Raw genomic sequence first — 20,093 nt, 5'->3', positions numbered from 1 at the left:
TGTTGGTTTTGGCCTTTCTCGTCAGGCTTTCTGATCTGTGATAATTTTTTGTAGCTGAGCATAGTTAAGAAGGAATCATGGCTTTGATTGGAAATAAAAAGGTATATATGCATTTCTTTGTTTTGTGAGGATGGAGAGCATCCCACATTCAAAAGACTTCAGTTTGATTACCAGCTTGCTACACACTTCCCAGCTCCCAGAGAATTCGAACTCTCTTTCAACACATTCAAATATAGAATCTGCCAAGCTTTGGAGGAGTTTCATTTTGTGTAAAGCATAACCTTCAGTTAGGCTATTCCTCTTCCTTTTTGTTGAAAGGAAAGATGCATTTTAGTTTCCATCTGTGGAGTTTGTCCCAAAGTATGAAAAAAATTATTCTCTGGTTCAAAATGCCAGTAGGCTTTTGGTTTTATTTTTTTCTCCCAATCTTTGCAATACTAGTTAACTTTTATTTTTTTTCTTTGCATGAGGTGGGAAAAAATTGCTTGGGCAGATACGTTTATTCTGTTCACTTTGGTAAGATACTGAGCACTGAAATGCAAAGATGTCTGACCTTACACACAGGAAAGGACAGTGATTTGACAGTTCTGTGGATGTTATCGTGTCTACAGCTTTAAAGCTGGCTAACAAACAGTTGGAGCCAACCTAGTATTGTAGGTGAGAAGATGATAGCAGTTACTGGGTTTGGGTCCTTTTAGAGTAAGCTAATGGTTGAAATTAAAATGTCACACCTATTAAAATTCAAATGCAAGTTCTCCACTACTTCTTTTCTAACCAAGTTCCCTTTCTGCTTTATAGAAGCCTCTCTGTCAATCTGTTTGGCTGGAAGCATTTAAGTGTCACAGTAAAATGCCTTTTTAATTCGGCCTTTTAGCGAATTCGTGCAGTAAGATCATCTTGTTAATGTTGTATACCTGACAGTTTAAAAATGTATTCCATTCCTGGTTGTTAATTAACTTTCGTGTGGAAAGCTGATAGCGTGTTTCTTTAATCCATTGCTGCTTGGCACTGGCAGCTGGGGTTTCTTGGCATAGACTCCCGTGCATTGTATAGTCACTGGGAACTGTAAAGGTCAAGTGTGCTGAATTCCTGCTGTTTACAAACCACGTACTTTCTAGCACCCCTGGTGTGCCAGCTTGTTCCACATGTTTTGCTTGTGTGAATGTTAACGCTGTGATATTTTGCTGTTCTGTGCAGGATTTAAAAGCTAACGAGTCACGTCTGAAGGACATAAACAAGGTTGCAAATGACCTGGAGTCAGAAGGGCTGATGGCAGATGAAGTGCAAGCAGTACAACAACAGGTCCCATTTTTCTATGACTTAGTCTAATCCTTTCGAGAAGCAAGAGACTTTTGTCTGTTGTCTTCTGCTTTACGCAGGATACTGGCTGTTCATTTTTGCTCTCTGGTCTGATAATACTGGTATTTTAACCAGAGATACTTAATGCTGATTCTGTAGTGTGGCCATCACAAGGGTACCCTTTGAATTGTTTCGTTTTAGTTAGTCCTATAGCCAGTTGCACCATTTAGAGCTTTTTTAGGAATGGAAAGTCTTCTAAAGTAATATTAAAAGTCATGGAGAATCCATGCATTAGCTTTGCTGCTTATAAATTTGAAATTTCAGCCTTTATTTCTTTGCAGGAAAAATGGTGAGGAATGCTAGGAGAAAAGAGAAATAAAATAGAGCTTAACTTACAGTGGACAGATTTTATGGGTTTTCTGGTTTGTTTTTTTTAGTAATATACTTTTCCCCCCCCCCAGCTTTTCGCATACTTGTGCTATTTCTGTAAATAATTCTATCTGGCGCCAACAGAATATTCAAGCAGCTTATTTTCCGAGCTCTAAGATGATGCATTGCAGAAGATGGTTGAGTAAAACTCCCATTTCTGCTGCACGTTTGTTGTGTGAGCACTGTTTGGTTTCATGACATCCTGGTAACCATTTTGTAGAAGAAGGATGGAAGCATATCTCCTGCTATCTTCTCTTTCTCAAAAACAGTATAAACTTTATTTCTGTTAGAAAATAACAAGTTGTTTCTGTTTGTCCTTTTCCTTTTCAGGAAGTCTATGGTATGATGCCCAGGGTAAGTGTTAATTTCTGAGATAATGTGGCAGTTATAACAGGTTTGGGGTGTACAAGTAGAAGTTCAGCCTTAATTGTAGTTAATTTCCATGAAGGAACTCAATGACTTTGAATGGACATAAAATCTTATCTTTGATCCCTTTATTTCCTGAGTGTCTTACCCCACATCACAAATCAATGCAGAGCAGGATAACCCGAAATGATGGAAATACTTACTTGTAAAAATTTATTTACTCTGTTAAGGACTAAATATGGAGAAATTTGAAAGACTTTTAGTATATTCTGATGGGTTTAGATTTTGCTTCCGATTTAAAGCTGTTTCTTCACATTTTCAAACAGGATGAAACTGATTCTAAGACAGCCTCTCCTTGGAAGGTAGGTGTCATTACTTAGTAGCACACAATGAGAAAGTAAAACCAGAACTACAGCACATCATCTTTTTTAGACTGTACACCTTCCCATATGCTCTTTTTTAAAATTCCCTCCCTTTTTTAAAAACAAACAAACAAAAAAACCTGTTGGCAAAGTGAATTTTAGTGGTGTCCTAGTCTCAGCAAGTGTTTGAGTTGGTATTGGTTTAGAGTTAGTGACTTTCATTTCGTTTTGCTTGTTTACTTCAACAAGTGTTTTACAAAAATTTGTTGAGCATTCAGCAGGAATTCACTTTCATATACTTGCATACAGATTCTCTCAATATATAAAATGTCACATAGGTACTACTCTGTTTTAAAACCAAAAACCATCTAGGCAAAGTTGAGCAACTACATCAGCTCTCTGTTTGCAGATATGAGAATAGTTATGAGATTTCCAACAGAATTGCTCGAGCTGTAGAAATTGCCAGCAATCCATTTTTCACCTCTCTGCTGTAAAACTCCATTTTGGTTTGAGCTGGTACTATAAGACCGATTCTAGTTTTTATACCAATGTTTTGGGGTATTACATGGCCACTAGATGAGAAATGGGCCGTGTTCACTTGGCAGGAGTTCTTGTTTTTTATGTAGTGAGCAGAAGGAAATGGTTTTATTCCTGAAAGTCGAAGCCATTTATGTCAGTATTCCTTTAGTAAGGATTATGGTGTATGTGTATAGCAGTATCTTTGTCTTCATTACTCATCTCTAGCTCGTTTTCTACAATAGTTAGAAGAAGCCTTTCTCCATTCATTAGTGGCTTACAATAGAATAGCTGTCACCTGCTGATGCACAAAAACATCTTGAATATTTTTGACATTACCCAACATTGTGCTTTTCTCTAGTATCTCATTCCCATGTTTCATGTCTTGTATCCACTCTCTAGACTCAAAGCTGCTCGTACATCTTTTAAGCTGTGCAAATGTGGGAAAACCAGCTAAGTATGCAGTATTTTGACAGCATTATAGAAAATGCAGCCATGTCAACAAGAATTGGTGATTTTTTTAATTTAAATAATTTAATAAAAATCTAAAAATTTAGTGGTTTCCCTTGAAACATTAAAAATCTAGGGTGTTTGTTTCTTCCTACATCTCGTAGACCTGTCTTTTACAAAGTCTGTATTTCTGACCTAGGCAAAGTTATTATGAATTTTTAAGGTGTTTTCTTTCAGTCTGATTTTGGCTCTAATTGGTTAGAGTTGAGTTTAATGCTACTTTTTTTTTTCTCTGCCTTTTCATACAGTCTGCACGTATGATGGTACACACAGTGGCAACCTTTAACTCAATCAAGGTAATAATACAAAAAAAACCCTCTTTCTGAGCTGATTTGAAAGCTGGGAATGTTTTTTTGCCTTCCCTTTCCATAGTCTTTGTTTTTCATTACTGTTTATAAACCCTTTGAATTAACTTATTGAAAGAGGTATTGACATGTACAGCATTTGCTTCTCGGGTTACATCAGTATCTTATTATATACATAAAATAATTTGGTTTCACATATTCAGAGAAACCCTTCAAATTATTTAGGCTACTTGAATTTGTGCATTCTTCTGGAGCAGAGTATAGTAACCTTCACCTGCAGCAAAAGGCCAGTCTTGACTTATTTATCTTACTGACTGCTCGATGAAGTTTATATCCTGTAAAAGAAAAAAGTGTAGCTATTTTAGGAAATCTTTCTACATTGCTATTGAATATACTCAGTAGACCCCTGAAATAAAGCTTATAAGAACAGAGGTGAAGAAGGGGTTGTTGGTGTGTTTGCAAATGTCAGCAAAATAAAGAAGGTGCAGATAAGCATAGTGAACAAAATGTTACTGGTTACAAGTTTTCTGTTTGACATCATAAAGCTTCAGTGAGTCCAGCCCAAGAGTTTCTTATGTAAACAATAATGCCATGAAACTGTGGTCTGCAGTATCAGTGGGTTGTTTTGTTTGATTTGCAGGAACTGAACGAACGCTGGAGATCTCTGCAGCAGTTAGCAGAGGAGCGAAGCCAGCTGTTGGGCAGTGCCCATGAAGTCCAGAGATTCCACAGGTGGGGTCTTTGCATCATATTTGGTCTTAATTCAGTAAAATGCTTGTCTAGTAAGAGTTCTAAAACATAGTGGGGCCTGTTCTAAACAAATCATATTTCAGTCCCCGGCTTGTTCATTGGAAGTTAGACCACCAGTGGTCCGACAAGAATTCTTTATATTCTTCATAGAAAAAGAAAGACTTGTTAACATGAAAGCATGGAATTGCTGCAGGCTTGGGAGGTCTGGACTATTGTCCTGTTTTGCCAAAGTTCACTTGCGTCATCTTGGGAAATAACTTAATAGAACCATCAACCACATGAGCTTGTCTGGAAACTGGTGACCCTGCTGGGTATCAGAGGTCCGAGTATGACCTCCATTTTAATTCTCTTTTTGCCTTCCCCTCACTCAAATCAGAGATGCTGATGAAACAAAAGAATGGATAGAGGAGAAGAATCAAGCATTAAATACAGACAACTATGGACATGACTTGGCCAGTGTGCAGGCTCTGCAGCGCAAACATGAAGGCTTTGAGAGAGACTTGGCAGCTCTTGGAGACAAGGTGAGATTGTGAGGACAAAACCAAAAGCTTTTTTTTTTTTTTTTTAAATCTAGCAGAAATGACTGTACTATAGAAAAGATTCTTTTTGTCTGCATTGTGTTTATTCCCCTTTCTCTAATTCTAGGTGAATTCTCTTGGTGAAACTGCCCAGCGTCTGATCCAGTCACATCCAGAATCTGCAGAAGATCTCCAAGAAAAATGTACTGAGTTGAATCAGGCTTGGAATAGTCTGGGAAAACGTGCTGACCAGCGCAAAGAGAAACTTGGAGATTCTCATGATCTGCAGCGTTTCCTCAGTGACTTCAGGTAAAGATGCTATTCCTCCTGTCCCCAGTTTGCCTGTCTGGTATATTATTAGTGAAGTATATACGGCTTATTGTTGCACAGGAATATTTCTGAGGAGGTTTCAGAAAAGGACTGTTTTTCCTGTTCTGGCTTAATTCAATGGAGGAAGGGAAAAATTCTATATTATGTGTTCACAGGGACCTTATGTCTTGGATCAATGGAATCCGGGGCCTGGTCTCCTCAGATGAACTTGCAAAGGATGTGACTGGAGCTGAAGCTTTATTAGAAAGGCACCAGGTATGTGGAAGATAAGTGTGTATCATTAACATCAACAAATGTTTCTTTTTCTGACTGCTTTCCATTTAGAGTTCCAAAAATAGATCAGTTTCAGCTCTGCTGCCTTTATTTAGTAACACATCTCTGTACCTTGCAGGAACACCGCACTGAAATAGATGCAAGGACTGGCACTTTCCAGGCATTTGAACAGTTTGGACAACAGCTTCTGGCTCATGGACACTATGCCAGCCCAGAGATCAAAGAGAAACTGGATATTCTAGATCAAGAACGGACAGACCTAGAGAAGGCCTGGGTCCAGCGCAGGATGATGCTAGACCAGTGCCTAGAACTACAGGTACTCTGCTGCATTTCAAAAAGAAAAATAATTCCTTCCTTCATAAGAAAGTTTGTCCTTTTGTAGTGATGAGAAGTGCTCTTGGTCTGTCTTTCTCATGCTTTAGAGGTTTTTTTTCTCTCTAGCTGTTTCATCGGGACTGTGAACAAGCTGAAAACTGGATGGCTGCCCGAGAGGCTTTCCTAAATACAGAAGATAAAGGAGACTCCTTAGACAGTGTGGAAGCACTGATAAAGAAACATGAAGATTTTGATAAGGCAATCAATGTCCAGGTGAGGAGTGTAGCTGAAATAAGGGGAAAATTGTGTTGGTTTTCTTATGTAGAATATTCACAAAAGAAGCTACTACCGTGTACACTTTCTAGTATAAAGTTCTTAAATATTCAGCCATTTGGGACTTGCTGCAGAAGTTTAGAAGCAGCTAATGCAGATGGGGATGTATTTCACTGCCTACAAACAGTGTAGGAATAGTGAGACGTATATGTGTAAATCTATTACTGATTTGAAGTTATTGTTTCTTTTTTTACAACAGAAAAAGGTATATTTTCAGTTTCTTGTAACAGGAAGCTGTCTGCTTTTAAAGTCCAGAAGATACTTTTTTTTTCTAAATGCCACAGGTGAAAGATGTTCTGAAGTTGAACTTTCCAGTCTTGTAGAAGACAGACTTCCTTCATGGAGTCACATTGACAACAATGTATATTTAAAGAAGGAAAAAAAAAAAAGTCTTGTTCTGTTCCAGATGTTGCTTATCACTTGACTTTAAGGAACCACAGTTCTAACTTATGGCTTCTGTTTTTAATAGGAAGAGAAAATTGCTGTTTTACAGTCTTTTGCTGACCAGTTGATCTCTGCTGATCATTATGCAAAAGGAGTCATTGCAAACAGACGCAACGAGGTTCTGGACAGGTCAGTGTTGCCCTGTTAGGAGGGATGCACATACTGCCCAAAAGAGAATGCTCTTCAGCAGCATTTTGTAGCTGTTAAACATGATGCCGTGTGCAGTCCTAGTTTTTCATTGAATGTACATATTTGATTGCATACAGGTGGCTTCGTCTGAAAGCTCAAATGATTGAAAAGAGATCAAAGCTTGGAGAATCTCAGACACTCCAGCAGTTCAGTCGTGATGTGGATGAAATAGAAGCTTGGATCAGTGAAAAACTCCAGACTGCAAGTGATGAGTCATATAAAGATCCCACAAATATCCAGGTGAATATGATTCTTAGCTCCAAAAATCAAAAAATTTTTAACTTTGCAAAGCATACTCTGGTTTGAGAAAATATGCTCAGGAGTTCTTGTTCAGTGATAACAATAATATCCCATGTTGGACATGGTCTCCATTTAACAAGGAGAAAAGGGAAGTTACATTATGCATGAAAGGAGACCCAAAATAGAACTCACTTGTTAATTATTAATGCATATAATTAGTAAGTACATGATATCTGCAGCAGCAAGTTTCATGAAGAAACTCCTGAGTAGCTATTCCGTCTTTGACCCAGCATCTAGATAATAAAATAAGGAAATAGAGTTCTTGGGTCTCATCTCTGTAATGTTCTAAAATGCAAAGGCTCATTTATTTTTCAGTGTTAAGGAATAATTAATTAAAGTTACCTCTTATGTTTTAATACTGGTTTATGAATGCACTGAACTACTTCTCTCGATCTGTTTTATAGCTTTCCAAACTGCTGGTAAGTAGTTTGGACTAGCCCTGGTATGTGAATTTGTTTTCTTTGTATAGCTTATGTGTGAGCACAAGGTCTGGTTGCAGTCTGTTGCTCCATCCATCAGTTCATGCAATCTCTTTGTTTTCTATTAGTTCTTGACCTACATCCAGGTACAGCTATTGATCTTCATGTGCCAGATGTGGCTTTTTTGTTAATGCCTGTTCAGCATCATTTATTTATGTATTCGTTTTGCAGGTGTTCTGCATGATCTGTTTAATTCGTGGTGTAATAGTGATGTAGTTTGGTGGGGTTTTTTAGGAATTGGCCCATGGAAAAATGGGTTTCTATCCTCCTTTTCCAGAAATTTGTCTATTGGGCCTGTCATCCTCCTCTCTGGATCTTCAGTGGTGATGATTTAACACGTGACATAACGCCAGCTCTGTTAGCTTGTGTTTGTAGAACCAAATGCTGAAGATGGAGGATTCAATAAAGTTATAGACCTAGATGCCTTAGTTCTTGCAGCAGTAGCATAGAAGGGAATAATACAGAAGGAGCACTCCAGAAAAAGGTATCAGATGGCAAGCTGGCAGGACTTGTAAGAATCAAAAAAGTGGAGTAAAATGAGGATATATGGAAGGAGAAGATAGAACGAAGAAAGGGGAAGGTAACTAGAGGAAGAAAGGAAGGAACTGTTGTCACTTTAGGCTGTGGTGCATTAATTTTTTTAATTATTTTTTAAGTTGAAAAAAATTAGAATTTTATATTAAACCAAAAAAGCTTGTCTGGGATTTGTTGTCATGGTAATTATACAGAGATATGCAATTGGCAGCTTTTAAATTAAATTTTACATGTTGTTAAATCTAGCTTTGAAGGATATGTTTTTATAATCTCAGCCTTCGGGATTAACAGTTTCCAAAATAGAGCAGTTCATGCAGAATTTCTCATGCCAGCACTACAGTATTTTCCATCTTTTATTTTTAATCTAATATTTCCTGTCATTCTGTTCTCTCAGGGCATTGTAATACCCATGTCCAATGTTACTAGCATTTCCAGTTAATACTTGTAAATTCTGTCTTGTCATTTTTGTGCTACTGTTATCTTGCTGGTGGGTGGATGGATTATGTATATATGAGAGAGAACTGCATACTTCCTCCCACACCAAGGCTCCTATTGTTCTCATGGTGCTCTTAGCTCAGCAGAGCAAATTTTTTAACAAATAATTCAGTTATTTTTATAGAGGTTGTTGATTCATTAATATGTAATGTGGCTGTGTATGACTTTGACTGGTATCACAACTGTGCAGAAAGCAGGCTGCAGCAGTGATTTCTCTTAATTACTTAAAGATTAGGAAGGGGAATAGAAATTTGTGAAATTACTGTAGAAGGGATGATCTACGGTGCTTAGGGTATGTATCATTGCTGCTTTTCAAAGGTGATGGCATTGAAAATGAGAAAGTTTTACTTAAGTAACAGCTAAGCTTAATGCAAGGAACATTGCATGGGCATCTGTAAAATGCAGATGTTACCCGAGTTGTGTATCAGCTCTCCGAGAGTCTTGCTAGGTCAAAGCCTGATGTTTAACGAGAGCTACTATTGGAGTGAACAATACGTTCTTACTGAGAGGGAGAACTTTAGAACAGGCTACATGCAGATTTCTTTGTGTGTGTCGACAACTCTTGTGCTGTCCGCCTGGCCCATGAGAACAATTTAGGAGCCCTTTGTGCAGTCTCTAACAGTTTTGCTTTTGTCATATTCAGAGCAAACACCAGAAACACCAAGCCTTTGAAGCTGAGCTCCATGCCAACGCAGATCGGATCCGCGGAGTCATTGATATGGGGAACTCGCTGATTGAAAGAGGAGCATGTGCTGGCAGCGAGGATGCTGTGAAGGTAGATGCAACAACTCTTGGAAGATTTGCTTAGTTTTTGCTTTGAAAAGTATTTGGATAATCGGGGGAGGAGACTGTCCCTCAAAAACAAATCTCGTTTTATAGAAGCTTTTCTATTTCAACCACGCAGTAGAAATCAGGGTAATCATTCTGCTTTGTTCTCAAGGACGAGAAATTTTCCAGTCCTACGATGGGGATGTAAAAGTTGAACTGGATTATAGCTAGGCAGCATGAAATCGTGACTTTGTAATCTGTGTATCTGGAATCGACAGCCAAACTTGCACTAAGTTCTGGATTTGCATTACCAGAATTTATGTTTTTAGTTTGTAGCATTTATCTTTTCCATTTTATAACAGGCACGCCTAGCTGCCCTGGCTGACCAGTGGCAATTCCTGGTACAGAAATCAGCAGAGAAGAGTCAGAAACTGAAGGAAGCTAATAAACAACAGAATTTCAATACTGGAATCAAGGACTTCGATTTCTGGCTTTCAGAGGTAACTGTGATTGGGATTATTGACTTGCAAGACTTGTCTTTCTAATATTTGATTCCTTTTACTGATGTTAGATTTTGTGGAGCACAGTCCACCTTTGAGCAAGTCCAGCCATTCTGAAAAAATCTTTATTGTGACTAAAATCTTGTGGGTGTTTTGCTATTATTTCTAAACGATAAGGTGAGAAGAAGCATATTTGCACAGAATCTGTTAGGAATTAAACAGGTGATGAGGCCAAGGTTTATCCACGCTGTAGAAAATTGAGAATTAATTTGCAGAGTTTTAAAGACATGATAATTTCAAGGGGTGGTGAACACAACTTATCCTCCATTCCCTTTTTTCTTCCCTACCCCCAGGTGGAGGCTTTATTGGCATCTGAAGACTATGGGAAGGACTTGGCATCGGTTAACAACCTTCTGAAGAAACACCAGTTACTGGAAGCTGATATATCTGCTCATGAGGTACTGCTTTCTCTTTTAGTTTTGGAAGATAAATCATAGTAATTAGCAAATTCTGCAGATACCACTTCAATACATGCTGCAGTCATACACTTGCTGAAACATGTTTCCTTAATAAAAACTGTGACTCTGCACAGCAGTTGGATTATGATTTTTATACTGACATAACAAACACAGAAATGAGATCCAAGCAATTCACGCACTTTTTCACCCAACGTTTCCAGGATCGTCTGAAGGACCTGAACAGTCAGGCTGATAGTTTGATGACCAGCAGTGCTTTTGACACATCCCAAGTAAAGGATAAACGTGAGACCATTAATGGGCGCTTTCAGAGGATTAAGAGTATGGCATCTGCCCGCCGTGCAAAGCTGAACGAGTCCCACCGTCTGCATCAGTTTTTCCGTGATATGGATGATGAGGAGTCCTGGATCAAGTGTGTATTTTGGAAGTTCTAGGCTCTGACGTGGGTGCATGTGCTTGCTGCCAGCTTGCCAACAGCATTCATAGTCTGTAGTATGGGTTTATAACTCGCCCTTTCCACAAGTATGTGGAAATCAATTCAAGAAACCACCTTTGCTCCTTAGTCAAGCAAAACTATATTCAAAACTACTTCAGCGCTAGCTGGGGTGTGGCTTCTTATCTACAGTTTCCTTTGGTCAAAGCCCAAGAAGGAAAGCTTTGTACTGAAAAAACTAACACTGTTTAGACCTGGACCAGATAACTGAAATTTGACTTTACTCTTTCTGGGAAACTTCCTAGCAAAAATTCAAACCTTACTTTTTCAGTCTAAAGTACTTTTTTTTTTTTTTTTCTTGTGGGTGTGTGTGTTCTACCCAGTTGTAGTAATTAGTCAAATGCTCTTCCCATATTGGTGTTAATATCTTCAGAGGAGGGAAAGAAGTGAGTGAGCCTGACTGAAATAATTCAAATTAGAGAACTTCTTTTGTCATGCTTGTAAACTAAAAAATAGCATTGGATGACAGTGGGTAAACTTTACAAAAGGTATCTTTCTTACTAGAAGGAAAGAATACAAAGAAATTCTTCTCCTTCAGAGAGAAATGGTGGGGCCTCTATCACCTCCTTTCTTTCCCCCACACATTATTCCTGAATGTGCTGCCAGGAGCTAGCTGCTGTTTGCTGATAACTCATGTACACAGTTTCTTACATCCAAGATTTTTGTGCTGTGAGGAGCATTTCCTTTTTGGCAGTGCTTTGTTGTTGTGTTGGGTTTTTTTTTCTTTTCTTTTCTTTTGTCAGTTTTGTCCTATAGAAGTAATTTTCAAATTTTATCTTTCTCTCCTCTCTCTTGAATTTAGAGAGAAGAAACTGCTGGTTAGCTCAGAGGACTATGGCAGAGACCTAACTGGTGTGCAGAACCTTAGGAAAAAGCACAAGCGCTTAGAAGCAGAATTAGCTGCCCATGAACCTGCTATCCAGGTAAATGCCCCTCTCCTTGACAGATTTCTCTGTAAACAGTGTCTGTCTTCCACATGGAAATATGGAAGCGAGGAATAGGTTTGCTGGCATCCAAATAGCATGCATAAGAAGAGAGCAAGTGATGTTCCATTACCTCTGTGTTTCTCTGCTTTGCCAGGGTGTTCTAGACACTGGTAAGAAGCTTTCAGATGATAACACAATCGGAAAGGAGGAGATACAGCAGAGACTGGCTCAGTTTGTGGATCACTGGAAAGAGTTAAAACAGTTGGCAGCTGCTAGGTATGTGAGATACGTTCTTCAGTATTAATTAAAACAGTCATATGGACTCATCATGACCAGATTTAACTGAATTTCAGGGGTTTAGAGTGTGGGTCATTGGTCAGTAATATGATGTAATAGCGCATCACTGACGACAGACTCTTGGAGACTATGAAAAAGAGTTTAGTGATAATGTTCCTCAGTAGAAATGTGAGTCATTTTTGAGGTGTGCTGTGTTAAGCCTTTTCTGGCACCAGTTGGAAACCATAGAATTGAAATTAACTGGCCTTAATCCACTATCAGGATGCTTTTCTGAATAGAAGCTTTTGGGACAAAATTATTAATTTTAGTCCTTCAGTAGCTACAGGCTTTGTGGCCCAGTGAATTTCTAGAGCTGTAGACATTGCAGCCTGCTGCTGGAGAAGTGAAGTATAAATGATGGTGTGTTTAGGGTTCAGTCTGTGTACATTCTTAGGTTTTTTGCCTCTGTAATTTGTTTTTACATCTTGCATCTAAAAGCCATAACGCAGCACCGACTAAGCTTACCTTTCTCTTCCCATACAGGGGTCAGCGTCTAGAGGAGTCTCTGGAATACCAGCAGTTTGTAGCGAATGTTGAGGAAGAAGAAGCCTGGATCAATGAGAAAATGACATTGGTAGCCAGTGAGGATTATGGGGACACGCTTGCTGCTATCCAGGTATGGAGAAAGTTGTCAGCTCTTTGTGGTTCTTGTTGCATGATTGTTGGTTAGAGCTTAACGAACCTTTTCTTGAACTTTCTTTCCAATTTAGACGTTGTTATTATTGGTTCCTTTTGAAGACCTACATTGTAAAAAACATGAATTAATTTATAAAAGCATCCCAAGTACGTTATTTCCTGTAAAAATGACTTGCAGTTTGGTGTAGCTTTGCATTTCTTGACCCCTGATGGGCAGTCCTGGTTAATTCAGGTGCCTGAAGTTTTACTGGAAGTCAATGCCAGTCTCCCTTTGTTCACAGAAAAACAGCAAGTTGTGCTAACTAGCTAAGATTAATAGTTTTTATCAGAAGAAGTTTATGCTGATACGAACAATAATTTTTTTACATTTTTAATAAGTGGTGAGAATTTTTTCTTTTTAATTACTGTCTCTCCTATTTGCAGGGCTTGCTGAAAAAACATGAAGCATTTGAGACTGATTTCACTGTCCATAAAGACAGAGTGAATGATGTTTGTGCTAACGGAGAGGATCTCATTAAGAAGGTGAGCATAAACTGGTAAAAAAAAAAAAAAAAACCCTCTTACTTTTTGCAGCTGAATAAGCTTTTGATGTTAACTGCTTTCAAAGCTATTTCTTGGACTGTGTTTGTACGCTGAGAACAAAATATATTTCAGTTGAAGTCCTTGCTCTGTCACCAACTTCCTGGATGCTTTGGAAGACCTTAAGATCATATGGCGTTCATTACTTTTTTTTTCTCCTGTCATGTAGAACAATCACCATGAGGAGAACATTACTGCTAAGATGAAGGGCCTCAGAGGCAAGGTGTCAGATTTGGAGAAAGCAGCTGCTCAGAGGAAAGCCAAGTTGGATGAGAATTCTGCCTTCCTTCAGTTCAACTGGAAAGCAGATGTAGTGGAGTCATGGATAGGTATGATCTGTACTGGGGCACAGTACCGTGTCACAAAGAAACTGAAATGCTCCTTCCTTTCAAAAGATCTCTCACAGCTGCTTCTCTCTTGGTGTCGCAACAAGCAGACCTAAACCCAAAGTAATCAGCAGTGCTATACCCGATTTAGACTTTTAGGGTAACCTCATTTGGAATAGAGGGCACATTTGAGACAGAGGTTGACATTTTTACTGAATTTGTTTCATTTTCCAGGTGAGAAGGAAAACAGTCTGAAGACGGATGATTATGGACGTGACCTCTCTTCTGTGCAAACGCTGCTCACCAAACAGGTCAGTGCTAATGCTGCTTCCACCCCATGTGGAGAAGACAGGTGAACTCTTCTGGAATAGACAAGAATCTGGTATTTCTGTTTGAACTATGTGCAGGATATTGGAATGGTTAAATAAAAATACAATCTAAAATATTTTGCTCTTCTTTCAATGCTTCAGGAAACTTTTGACGCTGGACTTCAGGCTTTCCAGCAGGAGGGAATTGCAAACATCACTGCACTGAAAGACCAGCTACTAGCAGCCAAACACATCCAGTCAAAGGCCATTGAGGCTCGACATGCTTCCCTGATGAAACGCTGGAATCAGCTGCTTGCTAATTCTGCTGCCAGGAAAAAGAAACTCTTGGAGGCTCAGGAGCATTTCAGAAAGGTGAGTGAGTGGCCAAACCATGGGGCTGCAAAAATCTAATTGTTCTCTTTTGAAAAAAACACTTGGAACTTCTGTAGCTTTTTCATTTGCAGCTAATGTTTATGGAGATCCTGGAGACTTACAAGAATTTTTTTAATGCTTGCAAGAAATAAGTAATAAAGGCAAACTATCACTGATGCACGTTAATTCCAGACCAACGCATAGAATATTTGCATTACTGCAGACTGAACAACTGGACTGTGTTCTCTTTTCTAGGTTGAGGATCTGTTCCTGACTTTTGCGAAGAAGGCATCTGCCTTCAACAGTTGGTTTGAGAATGCTGAAGAGGACCTGACAGATCCTGTGCGCTGTAACTCGCTGGAAGAAATCAAAGCACTGAGAGAAGCTCATGATGCTTTCCGTTCCTCGCTTAGTTCTGCCCAAGCTGACTTCAACCAGCTGGCCGAGCTTGATCGCCAGATCAAGAGCTTCCGTGTCGCCTCCAACCCGTATACTTGGTTTACTATGGAGGCTCTTGAAGAAACTTGGAGGAATCTGCAGAAAATTATCAAGGCAAGTCAGAGAGAGAAAAACTCTTTTCATCGTTTGCAACCTTTCGAGTCTTCCTTGGAAGTTGTCTTCCAAGATAATCAGCACAAGAGCTTGTCACTACATACACTCCAGATGGAAGTATCGCAGAATTTCTGAGCAAGGAAGAATTTCCATTAGCTGTAAACTTGTGCTGTTGTTGGTTGTTTTCATGGTCTTTCATTTGCAGTCTTTCAAAAGACAAAGCACATGTGCCTCCCTTCCTAACTGTAAAATAAGTCCATGCTATGCAGTCGAGTAACTGCTGGTTCAATTCCAATGCTCAAGATTCAGTAGGAATGTTCTGTGTTGTCATCTGAGATAGTTTTTCTAGATATCCAGGACGTGCTTTGAGTACTCAGTCTTGTTTGGAGCTTTAGAACTGTGCTGGTATGCAGCTCTTAGTTTTTGTTTTCTATTAATACAGGATGAGGGCAAGCATGCTACCTCTGAAATTATTTTTGTTCATTTCTCAGGAACGTGAATTGGAGCTGCAGAAGGAACAGCGAAGGCAGGAAGAAAATGACAAATTGCGCCAGGAATTTGCTCAGCATGCTAATGCTTTCCATCAGTGGATTCAGGAGACCAGGTATAGTTTGTCTTCCCAGAAGCTGCCCTTAGAGAATTCCTCAGCTAATGTTTGTTTCCAGGATACAAAAAATCCATTCCTTTGTAATGAGGAAACCTTATAGTGGCCTTCCAGTACTTAAAGGGGCTACAGGAAAGGTGGGAGGGACTCTTGATCAGCGAGTGTGGTGACAGGATGAGGGGTAATGGTTTTAAACTGAAAGAGGGTGGATTTAGATTAGATGTAAGGAAGAAATTCCTCCCTGTGAGGGTGGTGAGGCCCTGGCACAGGTTGCCCAGAGCAGCTGTGGCTGCCCCCTCCCTGGAAGGGTGCGAGGCCAGGTTGGACGGGGCTTTGGGCAACCTGGGCTAGTGGAAGGTGTCCGTGCCCAGGGCAGGGGGGTGGGACTGGGTGATCTTTAAGGTCCCTTCCAACCCAAACCATTCTGGGATTCTGTGATCCATCCTACATCTCTTTGGTCTAAGTTGTAAATGTCTCCTGCTGAAAAAGGGCTATTCAGGACTTGTTCATTTGCTGGAGCTGGGATTTGAGGGAGGCCCTGTTAGCCACAGGGAAGAGGAAGTCCCTAAAACACCAGACTTCAAAAATGTTTATGTTTCTGAATTAATTTTCCTGCAGTAATTCCAGTTATCCAAGACTTCACTCTGGTCCAGTCATTCCCGACTTAGTCTGCAGCACAGCTGGGGGGTGGGGAACAAATAGCTCCAAGCAGACTGCATGAAGTGCCGGTGGTGTTTGTGTTAATGCTCCTTTTGTGTTGTATAGTTAGAAATCTCACTAGAATTTCAGTAGAGAAAGAAACTGTGGAAAAAAAGCTTAAGACTACTTTGTAATCACTTACTCAGGGTGCTGTTTAATAATATCCCTGCCTAGGGAGTGGGAGTAAAGATTTAACTGCATTAAAAATAAAAAAAATCTCAAGTCAAGCATTGCTGTGAACTGAACAGCATGTTTCTAGAAAACAGAGGTAACGGTGCTCAGACAGTGCTGTTAGCCAGTTCTGAGGCACTCGCCTTGTGAGTTGGAGGAGGTGAGCTCTCTTTTCTTGTAATCCTGTGATTCTCTGTCTCTGTGTGTTTACAAATAGCTCTGTATGTGTCTTCATGAAACAATGAAATATAAATACGATTTTTAACTTTTTGATGTTTGCTTCCCACCCAAATCTCTGTCCCTCTCTTACTGTCTTGTCTCTGTCCTGCTGCCTGATGTTTGGATCTTCACATTCTACAGGACTTACCTGCTAGATGGGTTAGTATTGAATTTTATATCTTTAAAAATGTGGTGATGTGTTCTGCTCTGTCTGTGTGTGGTGTTCTGTCATTACAATGCTCATGAAAGCTGCACTGAAACCCCTTTTATTTGAAAAGAGCAATCTCTGGCTGAGGAGACAAGACTTTGAAGCAGATTTAAGTATAAACCAGTAGAAACATAACCATTTCCCAGTCTAAAGCAGAAGAAATTATTAACAGGTAGCCACTGGCACACCATGGAAGTCCAAACTTCTGTTCTTGCTCTCTCTGAGGCCTGCACAGGAAAAGGCTCTTAATGTGATGAGATGTGGGAGGACACAGAAGGGTTTGCCTTTGGAAAACAGCTGACATTCCTAGTTTTTCAGCATTCAGAGACTTGCTTAGTGAAATAAACTTTTCTCATAACTGTTCTCACAAAATTTAAAGCTTCAAAATATTGACTGTTTTTGGTAAGGGGGAGGGAAGTTTCCTATGAAGAGGCTTTACTGAAATTATAATAGGTATCTTAAAACTCCATAGCATGTAAATATGAACTGTCCATTTTTTTAATCTGCTGCGTAACTAGGCCCCACAAAGATTATGTCCTTGATAGGAGGAAACAGAACCTTCCAACGTGAACCTGTGAACTTGCCTGGGTGTGCAGGCCGTTTGATGCCTGCAGTTTTAAGTCCACTTTGTGCCCCTGGGAATAGTTCTGATGAGGACGCATGCTGGTCATTTGTCCAGAAGTGGAAAGGAAATAACAAGATCTTTAAACATCTTCAGATTGCCAAACCCTCTCAGAGTGTGTCTGTCCATTTAAATTTCCTCAGTATTCAAAGTCTGCAGCACAATGGAAGCTTTGTAATAAGACATAATGTAAAATGCTAACAAATAGCGTATGGGCCTGGCGCAGAGGCCTGTGTCAGGCCTGAGTAAAGTGCTGGAGCAGTGGCAGGGGCCTCTCATAAAGAGAGAAGGCTTTTCATAATAAAAGGGTGGAATCTTCATGGATAACTGTGCTTCTTATTTGCTCTGTAATGATCACAGTGTCTTGTGTTCTGCTGTTTCTGCCAGATAAAAATCATTTGCCCCATTTTTGTTGCACAGTTTAATGGAACCAAGCAGATTTTCCTGGAACGGATGCTGAATTCTCTGCTCCTTTGTAAAGTAGTGTTGGACATTAGTTCTGGTATCCAAGAACGAGCAAACAGAAAGGAGCCATTTACTAAAAGATGTAGGGTCAGGGTTCAGGATCACCATGCCAAGCTCTTTTGTTGAACAAATTACCAGAAGGCTGCTGATATGCCAGGCAGAATTTGACCTTAATTCTGCGTGAATAGATTAAAAACGCAGACTTAGCTGAGAAGAGGCACTGGCTGTGCTAAGCCTTCCTTGGCAAGAGGGCAGGCAGAGCTTCTGAGAAGTTTTGAGATAAAAGTTGCCATGCGTACACCTTGCTTTGCAGTGTGCTGTAGCTGCTTGTGTGCGCCCGGCGCTGCCTGGAGGAGGGTTTCTTTGGGGTGGGGAGGAAGAATTTGGAGTTTAGGAAGAAGAATGCCTTTAAAGAATCTGTAGATGAGTTAACTGCAAGGCTTCAATTCGTGTCTTAGTGAGATTCACTTTTTGTGACTTAACGCAAAACTAGTAACAGGTTTTTGTGTTTGTGCAACCAGAATTTGAATAATTTTCTTTCATTAAGTACTTGCTTGTGTTTGCTGCAAGGTGGTGCTGGCTTGGAGTGTGGCTCCACTGCCGTGGCCGTGTTTGGGTGTGCTCTTTCCTCTGTTCTTTCTTTCTTCCTTTTTGGAATTTACTTGGTTTCTTTTCTTTGACTAGCATAGCATATCGTCGTGTCATTCGTGTCTATCAGTATGAAGTTGGGGATGATCTATCTGGAAGGTTTTTTCCTCTTATTTTCTTACCTCACTTTGGTTTTCAAATGCACTTTTTAATTCTAAGGCTCGCTTTCCTTCCAACTAACTTTCACGGCTTAGAGATGCTTGGAGGTTTGTTTCCCTGTTGTCTCTTTCCACGGTTGGTTCCCAGCTTCCTGCTCAGGGTTCTGGGCGTGCGCTTCATCTCTCCAGGCGTGCACTGAATCTGAGCCTTAACCCTGTGGTGAGAAACACCCAGATGTTTGGTGCATTTTCATTGCTACAGAGTGATTCAGAAGCTTCTCAAGAGGCTCAAAAGCATGTAGGAGGATGGATTTCAGTGGGGACGAAAACCTGGTTTTAGTGATTTAAATATCAGTGACTTAAGTTTTAGGGACTTAAACACCCCCGAGTAAAAGGAGAGGACAGCCCACCTGCACAGCCCAGCCCTGTTGTCACATGCAGGTCCTTCACTGCTGCTTTGTAGGAGAGGCCTATAATTTTCTGCAGAGATTATGCCCTATTAAGATTATTTTTAAACCAAACCAGTAGTTTTTGACAACTTTTCCCCCTAGTTTATCCCCACATAATGCACCTCTGTAGAGCTCCTGTACCTTACTGGCAAACACAGCCCATCTCCAGTGAATCACCTGTAGTTGGTGTGTGCGTGTGTGTGCTGGGCACGGGGAGGGGGTGGGACAGCACCAAGTTTCTAATTTCATTAGGTCCAGAAAAGCGGGCGCTTTGGATCTGGCATGAAGTGTGGCTGCTGATCATGTTGCCTTTCAAATGGGGCTAGAAATTAACTATATAAAGAAATGAGAATCAGATGAAACGTGCACGTGTCAGTCTGCAATAGGATGAGTCAGAATAAACAAAACACAAAAACAGTGTTTAAAATATCTACAGGAGAATAATACTGCTGTAAGGATTTTTAATTTCAAGGAAGGACTGTTAATTTCAAGCCCCACCTGCCATTTTTGTGGGGTTGGTGCTCTTTCTGACTGTGATTCTGTGTTTAGGTCCTGCATGGTGGAGGAATCGGGAACACTGGAATCGCAGTTGGAAGCTACTAAGGTAAGCAATGCTCAGTGGTAGCTGAAACACCTCTCCCAGCTGGTGACACGGGAACACAGGCTGGGAATGGGAACACATGTGACTGCACAGGAAAATCTGAACTGATTTTACACATTCCCAGTACTGAAGAGATTTTGGGATTCTCTAATTATGTATCTGATGTCTACTTACATCACAAGCCATTAAACAACACAGATAGAGTTTTCCTTTTTGTTCTTTTTCGTATATGAGTGGGGTAGGGCAGAGAAGATACAGCATTGCCAGCACGTTCCTAACAAGAGGGGTTT

The 20,093-nt window shown here is 40.0% G+C and overlaps 1 protein-coding gene across 8 annotated transcripts in view; it reads left to right on the top strand.

Moving 5' to 3' along the window:
• The window catches only part of SPTAN1 (spectrin alpha, non-erythrocytic 1), a 52,007-nt gene that overhangs the window by 29,012 nt on the left and 2,902 nt on the right, over positions 1–20,093 (top strand). For 2 of the 8 annotated variants that reach the window (XM_074923315.1, XM_074923311.1), the window contains 29 exons: positions 1,198–1,302; positions 2,059–2,082; positions 2,421–2,456; positions 3,731–3,778; positions 4,428–4,519; positions 4,914–5,058; positions 5,183–5,364; positions 5,541–5,640; positions 5,777–5,974; positions 6,100–6,246; positions 6,776–6,879; positions 7,017–7,179; positions 7,644–7,658; positions 9,391–9,522; positions 9,878–10,015; positions 10,369–10,473; positions 10,695–10,903; positions 11,787–11,907; positions 12,065–12,186; positions 12,730–12,862; positions 13,306–13,404; positions 13,631–13,790; positions 14,022–14,098; positions 14,258–14,467; positions 14,723–15,019; positions 15,511–15,623; positions 16,854–16,871; positions 18,692–18,754; positions 19,752–19,806. In XM_074923315.1, the coding sequence (XP_074779416.1) occupies positions 1,198–1,302; positions 2,059–2,082; positions 2,421–2,456; positions 3,731–3,778; positions 4,428–4,519; positions 4,914–5,058; positions 5,183–5,364; positions 5,541–5,640; positions 5,777–5,974; positions 6,100–6,246; positions 6,776–6,879; positions 7,017–7,179; positions 7,644–7,658; positions 9,391–9,522; positions 9,878–10,015; positions 10,369–10,473; positions 10,695–10,903; positions 11,787–11,907; positions 12,065–12,186; positions 12,730–12,862; positions 13,306–13,404; positions 13,631–13,790; positions 14,022–14,098; positions 14,258–14,467; positions 14,723–15,019; positions 15,511–15,623; positions 16,854–16,871; positions 18,692–18,754; positions 19,752–19,806 (3,411 nt within the window). The remainder of the gene's footprint in view (positions 1–1,197; positions 1,303–2,058; positions 2,083–2,420; positions 2,457–3,730; positions 3,779–4,427; positions 4,520–4,913; positions 5,059–5,182; positions 5,365–5,540; positions 5,641–5,776; positions 5,975–6,099; positions 6,247–6,775; positions 6,880–7,016; positions 7,180–7,643; positions 7,659–9,390; positions 9,523–9,877; positions 10,016–10,368; positions 10,474–10,694; positions 10,904–11,786; positions 11,908–12,064; positions 12,187–12,729; positions 12,863–13,305; positions 13,405–13,630; positions 13,791–14,021; positions 14,099–14,257; positions 14,468–14,722; positions 15,020–15,510; positions 15,624–16,853; positions 16,872–18,691; positions 18,755–19,751; positions 19,807–20,093) is intronic. The other 6 variants (XM_074923316.1, XM_074923313.1, XM_074923318.1 and 3 more) reach the window with 3 other exon arrangements.

Source organism: Athene noctua, chromosome 20 (genome assembly GCF_965140245.1).
Source record: "Athene noctua chromosome 20, bAthNoc1.hap1.1, whole genome shotgun sequence".
In the NCBI taxonomy this organism is placed as follows: Eukaryota; Metazoa; Chordata; class Aves; order Strigiformes; family Strigidae; genus Athene; species Athene noctua.
This window is presented reverse-complemented; position numbering and strand designations above follow the sequence as displayed.